The sequence below is a fragment of the Solanum stenotomum genome, chromosome 3, assembly GCF_019186545.1.
Source record: "Solanum stenotomum isolate F172 chromosome 3, ASM1918654v1, whole genome shotgun sequence".
Taxonomy (NCBI): Eukaryota; Viridiplantae; Streptophyta; class Magnoliopsida; order Solanales; family Solanaceae; genus Solanum; species Solanum stenotomum.
This window is the reverse complement of record NC_064284.1, coordinates 63,779,540-63,791,755: the sequence shown is the minus strand read 5'-3', so window position 1 is coordinate 63,791,755 and position 12,216 is coordinate 63,779,540. Positions and strand designations below refer to the sequence as shown.

The 12,216-nt window shown below is 31.4% G+C and overlaps 1 protein-coding gene across 7 annotated transcripts; it reads left to right on the top strand.

The window, feature by feature from the left end:
• The first annotated feature begins 5,318 nt into the window (after positions 1 to 5,318).
• Positions 5,319 to 11,368, top strand: LOC125860500 (ADP-ribosylation factor GTPase-activating protein AGD5-like). Of its 7 annotated transcripts, none has more exons than XM_049540476.1 (12): positions 5,319 to 5,526; positions 7,637 to 7,695; positions 7,838 to 7,928; positions 8,129 to 8,183; positions 8,273 to 8,363; positions 8,494 to 8,728; positions 8,982 to 9,062; positions 9,157 to 9,361; positions 9,668 to 9,813; positions 10,177 to 10,335; positions 10,418 to 10,476; positions 11,010 to 11,368. In XM_049540476.1, the coding sequence occupies exons 1-12, from the start codon at positions 5,476 to 5,478 to the stop codon at positions 11,167 to 11,169; spliced, it is 1,392 nt and encodes a 463-aa protein (XP_049396433.1). In that variant the 5' UTR covers positions 5,319 to 5,475; the 3' UTR covers positions 11,170 to 11,368. The 7 variants fall into 7 exon arrangements, with proteins under 7 accessions (XP_049396433.1, XP_049396429.1, XP_049396435.1 ...); XM_049540472.1 differs by having other exon boundaries at positions 8,979 to 9,062; positions 10,144 to 10,335; XM_049540478.1 differs by having other exon boundaries at positions 5,347 to 5,526; positions 10,180 to 10,335.
• The last annotated feature ends 848 nt before the right edge of the window (positions 11,369 to 12,216 follow it).

Genomic DNA, 12,216 nt, shown 5'->3' with positions numbered 1-12,216 from the left:
ACTAGATCTCTCTCCTTATGATATTGTAAATATAGTGATAGGGGAATTCCATTCTTTAAATTAAAAACTTTGACTTGGATTAATCTAATGCATATAATTAGATCTGATCTAATCCTTTTAAATCTCTAAATTTATATAACTATAATATTTTAATAATTAATAGTTTGAAAGTTTTTAAAAGTAAAAAAAAGGGTGAAATTTCACATGGCTTAAATCATATCTGTAAATGTGATTTTTTTTAAAAAAAAATACATATGAACTGTTTCTATTCCAAATTCATTATTTTTTTAATTCTTCAATTTCCTTGAGACAATATAAAAATCTTAAATCCGTATACAAAACAATTTATTAACTCGTTAATTATCTCTATTATTGATCAGAGATGAGTTTTGAGCTCTGAAAATAAAGAAATTCTTGAAAGAAAAACACTCTCTTTATATAGGCATAGGGGGTGTAATTTAAATTAATCAACCGAATTAAACTTTTATAATCGATCTTTAATAAAATGAGCTTCAAATTCTGAATCCGTCTAAATTTATCTTGGGTGTTGCTTGTTGAGTCAATTGGCTATGAATGGTGTGTGACAGAGTATACTAACAACTTCACAAATGAATTAATGAGCTTCTGAATTTCCTCAAACACATGACAATTCAATGAAAAGATTGGTCCATGACACATGACAAACCAATTATGATTTCAGTTAATGGCTTTGTCTTTTGTATAATAATAGTGACTTTTTTTTAATTTGAGGTTCGTTATTCACGTTGAAATTCAATTAAATTTGAATTCGCGTATTACATAGTTTATTTTTGAAAGTGGCACTCCCAACATATTTTTTTTCATTTTTAGGAGTTGAAAGTTGCGATCTTTAGTTAAAAGTGGAGAAACTCCAGCCATTTTCATTTCTAGGAGTTCAAAGCCATCATCTTTAGTTAAAAGTGGAGAGACTCCGACCATTCCACCACAATTCAAATATGACTAGTTATACTTTGTCATATACATGTTATCTTTCATTTATACTCTCCATTTTATTATGTATCGAGATCTTTAATCTGCTTATAAAAAAGACTTTCAATATTATATTTTTAAAACTTGTGACTTTAAATAAGTTATGATATTTCTCTGGTTACGAAAACATTATTATTAAGGATAAAAATGAGGAAAGTTTAAAGTTAAGAAGTAGTTATGTACCAAAAAGGTGTTATTTTTGGGGACAAAACTTATTTTTTTTAAGAGTTACTCGAGCTTTACATCGTTCATTAGTATTAATCTTTCATCATTTTAAATTTATAATTAGTTGATTGACGGATAAGAGAGCTTGGGGTGGAGTCAAAAATCAGCTTAGCTCCATTTATGCTCCACTATTTTCAAACCTTAAGTATTTATAAAAAATATTTGAAAATATAATTGATTTCACACCGAGTTCTGACAACCAAAAACTCGTTCAAAAGTAGATGATAAATATTTGTTTTTTTCAAAATTATCAACTTAAATTAGGGTTCAAGACTATACTTCAATTGAGGAAATAATTCATGATGAGGATTTCATTTATTAAAGGAGACAACATGGTCCATTAAGTTTCATCATCTAACATTCAGTCCTGTCCCTTTTGCATTTAATATATGTCACCTACTAGTTTTGTTTGGTATATGGGATTTTTATTTATTTTCTCTCAATTTATATGGTGATGTTTGACGGAAAAATTTAACACCTTTCTTCTCAAAACAAGTGTTTTTTAAAAAGTTGGTTTAATTAATTTTTAAATTTAAATTGGATTAAATCGATACAATATCACTATCACATCAAAAAAAAAATTAGAACAGTCTACCATCCGAACAACTCCCTCTTTGTAGTCACGTCTTATCGTCCTTTTACGGAAGGAGGCTTTAGAGTGAACCATGAGCCCATTCCAATTTCTTCAATTTCTTGGGCCAATGGAAGTGGATGGCCCAATGAGAAACATTGAGGAAGAGGATTACAAAATGGCCCATTTGCTTGGATAATAGTCAATAGACACTATTTGTTGGGCAATTTGATCATCAATTCAACATGGTTCTTGAAAATGTTAGAGAAATTTGGAAGGCAAGATGTTTCTTCACAGAGATCCCGTCATTATTGTCTGTTTTTTGCGCTCTTTAGGATTCAACTAACTTGAATTCGACAAAAAATTAACTTTTAAAAGTAAAACGTTACCTACTAAAAGCGACTTTAAAAGGCACTACCCTTTGGATTTGAAGTTTGGGATTCGAACTATCATTCAAACTTGAAATTACGTTTTAGCAATTCCAACTTAAAATCGAAAGTGCTGGAATTCATATTAACAATTTTTAACGTCTATTCCGCAAATCTAAGTTTGATTTGTTGGGCTTAATTTTTTTAAAAAAAATTATAAACTTCGTCTATGACACAATTCCCCATATTTTCATTGTACCGGGCTAAGAAATAGATTTATTGGGGGATGAAATATCAAAATCTTACTCCTTCTATCTCTAATTACTTGTCCACATTTTCTTTTTTAGTTATCCCTAATTACTTGTCCATTTTGACAACTCAAGAAAGGACAATTTTTTTTTACCCATTATACCCCAATTAATTACTTTGAAAATGGTAGAACTAGTTTTTATTCATCCACTTCATAATTAATAGGGGTAAAATGGTAAACTCACTATATCAATTATTGTTTCTTAATAAGTGTGTAAATTTAAAAGTGGACAAGTAATTAGAGACAGAGGGAGTATCAAAGTTTTTTTGTTGTTTAGCTTTTGCTTTTTTCCATCTTCAACGATTTTATATTAATCGGTTTTTATTCTATGAGTCATATCCCTTGAAATGTAGGGTTTGTTTTAATCTTACGTGAATACGAAATATTTTATGCATGAATTTTTTTAATTTATTATTTATCAGTCAAGAACTCAAGATGATTAGATGTAGAAGAAGTTCATTAATTTACATGTTAAAAGTCACTTGTAATATATAGTCAAGGCAACATTTCTAATCTCAAAAATCACGATTAGGTGTGTTTTATATTTATTCTTTTGTCATATTCTTAATTATTATGGGTGAAACATGATTTGGAATTCAAATATTATTATTGTGTCATCATGCATTTGTATTGTTGACACTCCTAATTAATTATGGAGCCTAAGCTAATAAACCAACCTAATCCATTTGCTAGAATCTGATTTAGCATATCACATTCTAGTTCATAACACATATTATTCGTCATGGGGTTCCTTTTTTGAATTATTTCCTACCGTACTCCAAAAATGTACGTATTATGTAAATTCGAGCGATTCTTATAAATTTTTCATTTTTTATCGTTTTAATATATGGAATATTCGCCTAAGGTGTGATATACACCTCATCATCATAAACTTGTAAATCCTGCTTAACCTGCTCTTTGGACATCATAAACATTATAAGACGTTCCATTTCCCTTTAATTTCTTTCCATAATAGTCATAATACAGTTGTATTATAATTTCATTAAATCTTTTTTAGATGCTTTAATCACATTTTAAGAAGAAAAAACAAAGATAAAAAAAATATTTGATACATTTTTCCTAGATCATAAGAAGATTTCCCATCACATCCAATAATCTTTTCTCCACTTCATCATGGTATGAAGTGTGAAGCATTTCTCCACTTTAGTGAGTCATGTATGCAATTATTTCTTTTAGTACAAATAAAATAGATTTTAAATTTGGTAAATTAAATTGAATATAAAAAAATAAATTAAACTCAAAGTCATAATATTCAAATCAGCATATTATATTGAATATAAATAGAGAAAACTTCATAAATAACTATAATTTAGAGCGTAATTATGAAGAAACATAATTATTTCATAATACAGAAGAATTGTATCAGTTAAAGAGTTGTATTCAAACGATGAGTATCAATTATATCAAGTAGAAATCAGTTGAAAACGCGTGAAAGAATTATATCAACACATGTATACATTATACATTTACTACAATACCCAAAATATAGCTACGTTTCATATCTTTTCAAATTATAACTATATGTTTCATAAATACAATCTAAATATTTATTACGTTGCATATTTTTTCCTTTAAATAATATATACAAACCAATGACCAAACCTAAGCTTTTGGTTCTTCCAAAACCTCTTTTTTTGTATATATAAAAAGGAAGGGCTACAAGAAGGAACTAGATACCTTTTCATATTCTTGAAAAGCTTCATTGTAAAGTTCAATTTTTCAGATTTTTTTTTAACATCTCAAATAATTAATTCTTAAATACATTGATAGAAAAAGATAATACATCATAACTTCCTTCATTATAGTGTATAACAAGTCTTTATTGATTTAATTATTACTCTTTTTACTATTGGTGTGTACTCAGAATAATAAAAATCAATTTCACCTTTCAATCGAATTAGTCGAAACTTTAAAATGAAATTGCGGACTTCCCTCAAATAATTATAATTTATACCACTCTTTTCATATATGGTTAAAGGTTTAATTTCTCGTAGTGTATAAAAATGTCGTATCATAAATTATTAATATTTACCTAAACTACTATTTTATGTTCCCCTTAAAAGTATTACTTAATTAGTACTCCATTTACTTAGATACATTCAATTTATCAAAATGACTAATATTATTCAAAATAAAAGGAAATAACATATATGGAAAAAGTGTAATGTGAGTATATTTTTGACTTACCTACATATCACATATATTGCTATTCCAATAAATAATACCCCTCTCTCCAATTTATGTGACTTACTTTTCTTTTTAATCAGTCTAAAAAAAAATGACACATTTCTATATTAAGTAATAATTTAACTATAAAATGTCTATTTTACCCTTAATGAAATGATTTACCGCCACACAAATTTCTATCATTCAATTTGAACCACAAGTTTTAAAAGTCTTTCTTCCTTTCTTAAACTTCGTGCCGAGTCAAACTACCTCACATAAAATAAAACGGAGTGAGTAATAAAAAAAAACACGGTTTGAATAGTTTCATCCTTAAAAGGAGTTCGTTGAGTATGAGAATGAGAATTGAATTGAATCAATTAAATCAGAAAATATCTATTCCGGTTCCTGTATCAATCGAATAATCAATGGTGTTTTATCAGTTTATGATTTATTTAGAAAAGTATTTATTTTATTTAATAACTTTTTTTGTCTTAAAAGTAAAATAAAATAAAATATGGACCCCACCTCCAATAATAAAATAAAAATAATTATTTGTTTATGCATGGAAATTCCAACTAAGAATAACTACCAAAGACGTCCTCTTCCACGCGCAAGATTCCAATATAAAGCCGCAATATATGATTTTATAATTCATAATTATTATTATTATTTTTTATAAAATAAAAAAAAAGTAGTCCACTTTCAAATTTTCTTCATCTTCTTCTCTACTTTCTCCAAATATTAGAAATAGAAAGAAAAAAAAAAGTGTTTTTTTTTTTTTTAGTTTTTTGGGATTTAAATCCAACATGAATGAGAAATCAAGAGTTTCAAAGGAGCTTAATGCTAAACATACAAAGGTAACTTTGAATAATTTGGCCTTTTTTGGTTTTGTTTTGTTCATATGTTGCAAGAGAGGTTGATGATTTATCAGAAATAGTTTCTTTACCTTTTAAAATAGGATATAAGGTTTGTGTACACATTATTCGAGATAACACTAGTATGTTGTTTTGTACATATGTTGTAAGATTACTTAGATTTTTCTTTTTGATGATTTGTTACTAATTTGAATTGATTGTTTAGCTATAGAATTTGTTAGAAAGAAACTCAAGTTTGCTTTTGTTTAATCCATAAATTTAATTGTAGATCATATATGTTCATGACTAATCATTTTATTGTTGGAGTTTTCTTTTTCTGGGGTTAATTGATTGTTGAATTATGTACCAAAAAAACTCGGGTTTCTGTGTCAAGTTAAATTTCGCCACATAAATTGAAACGAAGGGGGAGGCAGTATTATTTTTGCTCAGAAACCTGAGTTTTTTTTCTTATTCAAGTAAACTTGATTGTGATTCTTTGAATATTTAGTTTTTAAAAAAAGGACGTTTTTGGGTTTATGGGATTAATAACAAATTGCTTTCTTGATTAAATTTTGATGGGGTTTTAGTTAAACAACTTTAATATGACATTCTTGAAAAAGAAAAAAAAAAGAGTTTTTTCTGGTATTTTGGGGAATTTTCTTTTAATAGTGTTTCGAAAATTCGGAAATAACCTCTCTACCTTCACAAGGTAGGTAGGGATAAGGTTACATACGCACCACCGTCTCAGACCTGACTTGTCAGATTACACTGATATATATGTTGTTGTTGTTGTTATTTGACTTTCCTTGACAGGTAGGTGTTTTAATATTTGGACTTATTATTCCTTGACAGACTGCCATATATATATATATGTATTTCAATGGATATTGATTTATACATGTCTTATTAATTTGACATGTCTGAGGTTGGTTAAGCATGATAGACCACATTATCTGTCCAACAAATTAAAATATATAAATAAACTATATCGAATTTTGGATTTGATATGTATCTGGAGATATTTTTGAAGAGTCTGTGTTTCGTGTATATACATATTTCTTGTTGAATTTGGTGGTATCTACCAAAAATGTTGTGTCAAATAATTATATTGTGGCTGTACACAGCTGTATATATGTGTTGAGAAGGTCATTGAAGGATTTTCTTTTTACTTGTTTAATAAGTAATAGCAATGTTAGGTGTAAATGAAATTTTAATCATATTCAATTTTTCTCGTGTCCATTTTTTTAGTGCTTAGCTCTAATTAGTCCTTGTGTGTCGGATCCTTCAAAAGTAGTGCATTTCTTGGAGGATTCAACATGTATGCAACATTATTTTAAGAGAGTCAGAGCAACGTAGCTTATCAAGTGTTATTTCGGGATGCTGTTGGTTTGGGAAAAGGTAGTTCTTTGTAGACAGCACTGAGACAGAATTTTGAGGCTGGATATTGATTGAGTTGCTAAGAGGATTTCTAATACTCGCTCTGTTTCAATTTGTTTGTTTGGTTTGGACTTTGCACGTAGTTTAACAAAGGAAAGAAGACCTTTGAACAATGTAGAATGTACCAAAATGTTCTTTAATCTTACGGTCTTAAACATGTCATGTGGAAAGTCAGAATCACAGAGTTGCCAAAAAAGAAAGAGACATTCTTTTTGAAAAGGACTAAAACTGTAACGGAGGGAGTAGTACTCATACATATTCTTGTGATTTGCAATGTGGTTGTATTAAAGCATTTCTCTATCTTCAAAATAGACGACTTTGAAGGTAGATTTCCGATAGGTATTGTAGATGGAAACATGATCAATGTTAGTTTGGGACGGAGGCATAATAGTAGTTATTGTTACATTGCAAAGAGAACATGTACGTAACATGATCAATGTCCACGTTCAGTCAGTTTGGGACGGAGGCATAGTAGTAGTTGTTATTACATTGCAAAGAGAACATGTACGTAACATGATCAATGTCCACGCTCAGTTAGTTTGGGACGGAGGCATAGTAGTAGTTGTTGTTACATTGCAAAGAGAACGCGTATGTAACAGATATTCAGTTAGAAGTATCAGTTAGAAGTATTCTGTTTTCCCCTTTAAGAAGCTAGAAATTTCTCATTTTCTTGCAGATACTTGAGGGACTACTCAAATTGCCAGAGAATCGAGAATGTGCTGACTGCAAAGCCAGGTACATCTACGAGCATTACTATCAGTAACGTGGACTAGAAATGAAACAGAAACAAATGTGCTTTCTCTTTTCATCGAAAAAATGAAAGCTATAAACGTAATGACACACTCAAACGCGTTTATTGACTACTTATTTTATGCAGAGGTCCAAGATGGGCTAGTGTGAACTTAGGAATCTTCATATGCTTGCATTGTTCCGGTGTTCACAGGAGTCTTGGAGTACATATATCAAAGGTGTCGATTTCACAGCTCTGCTTCATTTTTGCTTTCTTTAGCTTTATGCTTTCGTCTTGTCATTGCGACTGATCACAACCTTTGTGAACAATTATATTTACTGTTTCCACGTCCGTTCATTTGCATACTGAAGTCTGAGTTCAAATTTTAGACGTTTTCTCATAACCTGTCGATGGAACTTATGCATTATCTGTATGCAGGTAAGATCTGCTACATTGGATACTTGGCTTCCAGATCAGGTTGCGTTTATTCAAAGTGAGCCGACCGTGCTTTCCTCTTCTTCGTATTATATTTTCAGCAGTTGTTTCTTCTCCTTGAATAACTTGACTTGTTGTTGCTTTTAGCAATGGGAAATCAGAAATCGAATAGCTACTGGGAGGCCGAGCTACCTACCAAATCCGACAGAGTTGGTATTGAAAATTTTATCCGAGCAAAGTATGACTTCATAGTTAATCGTTCCCCGAATTATCTTACTATTTTTGTAGTGAAGTCATTAGTTTCTTCACTTGATCTTGGAAATATTTCACTTCATGATCAACTTTACTAACTACCGCGAATGTGCTAGATATGTGGAGAAAAGATGGATACTACGAAACGGGAGTGTGAAATCATCTCCTGGGGTCAGAGGTGAACGTAATTCGGCTAGTAAACCTAAGAGTGACAGGGATGCAGAGTTTATCAAGCGGAGCATGTCGTTTTCTCAAGAGAGGAAATCTTCTCCATTACCGGATGCAGATAGAACAACGCTTGCTTTGAGGAACAGATTACATAATGCACCTTCCGAATCACCTAAGAAGCTGGTAAATACAACTTTTAGAATCATTTTGGATGGTTATATACTCCCTTCCTTCCGTTTCAATTTGTTTGTCTTGTTTTGACTTGACACGGAGTTTAAGAAAATAAAGAAAACTTCTTCTGAATATTGTGGTCTAAAACAAGGAAAAAGGCATTCTTTTTTAATCAGACTAAAAAGAAAAGTAAGACGAACAAATTGAAACGGAGGGAGTATCTAGTATGAATTGATGTAATGTTGGTGTTCAATGTTCCGAGCAGGCTGCTCCTGATCCCAAACCAGAAGTTGTTCAGAATACAAAACCGGTAGCCTCCGTGGAAGAAACAAAGCCAAAAGCTAACGTAATCCATCACTGTCTGAATAACTAAAGCTTTTTACTTTCTCTTCGTACTTTTCAGATTGATAAGGAATTTGATGTTTAGACATGTTTAACAGGTTTCTCCTGATCCCCGAGAAAACGTTGTTCAAAATGTAGAACCATCAATCTCTCAAGTCGCAAAAGCAAAGCCGGAAGCAAATTTCTCCCCAATTGTATCAACCACTACGATCAACCATGCTGCAAGTGTTTCTAAAAGTTATACGGAAGCCACGAAAGCAAATGGATCAGTTTCCAAAACACAGTCTGTTGCAAGCCCCCAGCGTATGTTCCTCTATCTAAATGATTTGTGTGGAGTAAAGAGGAAGTAATTATGCAGTCAGGCGGATCCAGGATTTCAAGTTTATAAGCTCCTAACGCGATCTCAAATTCATAAACAACACTAATTAGGTCCACAGTCAAATATTTATAGATATCTTACCTACTGGTTCCCGTTACTCTCTGGATCCGCGACTGATTATGCTCAACTGTTTACTCTTCAGAACTTGCATCTATCAAATAACTTGACTAGAATTGTTGATGTAAGATGCTTGAATCTTTCACCACTGACATCGTCTCCGACATTTCCAGCAGCGGAACCAAAAGCAGTAATCCAGCAGAATGCTACTATAGAAAACAAGAACAAATTTGATGCTGGAATTGAGGAACTGATCAAAGATTTTCAATGGAATACGCAGCCGGTATCAGCAAACCCCTTGAACAATGTGATTAATGAGGTAATGGATCTCTTCGACGAGGTGTTTCCTTTGTCATTTCTAGTTATAATTGCAAAATCAATCAGTTATAGCAATCACTACTGGGGAATCCCCTTTGGCTTGTTCGTGTGTTTGCTTCTTTATATTCTGAATCCTCTTACTGAAAATCTTGGTTCCGCCACTGACTACTGGCATAGCACTGAGCTAATACTTTACAGAATCGATCCTGCCCATCGTAGACATTCAATCTGGTGCGAGTCACTGTTAAAACGTGCAAATGTGCTATTATCCTCTACGCCTTTTTCCTTTCTCTGTATAATTTCATTTCTTTATCTATTTTACTCATTGTAGTCCCTCACGGATTGTCCTTCTTCTGTCCATCAGCAGCAACAAACGTCGCTAGCTCCACATCAGCCTCAGCTCATGCCTGCTACGATGAATCATTTCAGCGGTTCACAAACTGCCTATCAATCATCAAACAGTAACCAGTATATTTCTCAAAACTGGGGAAGCATTGGCACTCAGATCCATGGGGCTAAACAGGTTAGTCCATTGAATCGAACGAGTCTTTCTAATAATCCTTAATCAAGCATTGTTTCTTACTTATCCCCGACGTTTCATCCAGATGGGAGGCACTCAATATATACACGCGTCTACACCACCAGCCTATGCTATGAATCCCAGGTACTTGAAACATTATCTAAGGTTTGCAAATTGTTCATACCGCGCATTCTCCTCCTTGTCGAGACCATGTGTATGTTCTCTCCTTTAGGCACCGTTTAAAGCGTAATCTATACATAAAATGATGTTGAATCAATAGCTGAGAGATTATGATCTTTCAGGAGGTATTAAACATGAAAATAGGAGAAAGAAAGAAACACAGAGCTCATTACAAAATGTTACACTTGTCCCTCGTCAAGTACACTGTCCTTAAAGGACATTTCACTCATGACACAGTGAAAAAAATGATTATGCATATCCCAGGATTCAACAAGCTCTTCCAGTCATAAACTGAGAGCGGTAACAACATATTAGAAGATAAAACAATTTAACATAGGAGATATAAACTCGCTCTGACTAATAACTTGGATCAATCCTCGCGACCCAATTCTCATGTGTGTGTAAGTTCGATCTCTTTTCTTGCTCGTGAATATAGATCGTTCATACATTGACTAGATATACGATAAGCCAATAACTTTTTTTTTTCGAATTTGCAGCATGTTTTCTGCAATGCAAGTAGTGCCAATGAATGGAACAGCATCAACAGGAGCTATTAGGCCTTTATCAAGTTTTCCAACAGTTCCTGTTGTTTCAATGCAATCAGGATATAATTATGATTTTTCATCGTTAACACACCAAATGTTATCGAGACGATAAACAATATGTACTTGCTCGATTATTAATCGCGATTTTTTTTCGATTTATTTAGAATCTGCAAATATTGTAAATGTATACACATTGTTACATAAACTTCTCCAATTTTTTTCTTATAGGTGTTGAGCATAACAGGGAAAACTATACTTGTGTACAATGAATTATTGGTTGGTCCATGTTATATACAATATTTTTATATATACATTAGATAAACTGAAAATGTGGTTCTCCACATCATTGGATATAGAAAAACGTACTCGCACCTGATATTTACGTCAAATCAATCTGATTTTTGATGATTGTATGTATTTTGATACTTTAATAAAGTCGTATTTGGAAGGCAATTTACCCAAAGTGAAATATATTGGGGTGAATTTGAATTAATCCAACAAAAAAAGAATATTAGACACTGGATCAGAAACTCACGAGAAAATCATGTATGGATTTCTTGAGCTAGATGAATTTTAAATGAATCTTGAAAATTTGTAGAGGAAGAAAATATTGGACAACAATCAAATCTCAAATATCCATTATTCAATCTGCCTCAATTTATATGACGATGTTTGATTGGACATAAAATTTAAGAAACTTTTGAAAATTTATGGTTTAAAATAAGTCATACACATTTGTGAGGCAGTAAGTCATCTTATTAAAGGTAAGATTAAAAAATTTAAAATTAAATTATTTATGAATAAGCAGGGCCGTCTCAACGAGTTTGGGGGTCTAAAGTCAAACTTTATAAATAGGTCTTTATAACATACTCAGTTTAATACTATACATGAGGTTGGAGAGGTAGGATATACACGGAAATTATGAACTAAGAATGTAAACAATGTAAATTTTCAAATAAAAAATATATAGTAATATAAGGTTAAAATAATAAAATCTGACTCAAAATTTTGAAAAACTTATAATGATATGAAAATAGTGTTGCGCTGAATTTGATAGGTTGATATAATGATATTAATATAGTATTGATTAGTTTTAATGCTTGAAATTTGAAGAAGACACCAAAAAATAAATTTGATCTTTTTATGAACACACAACAAT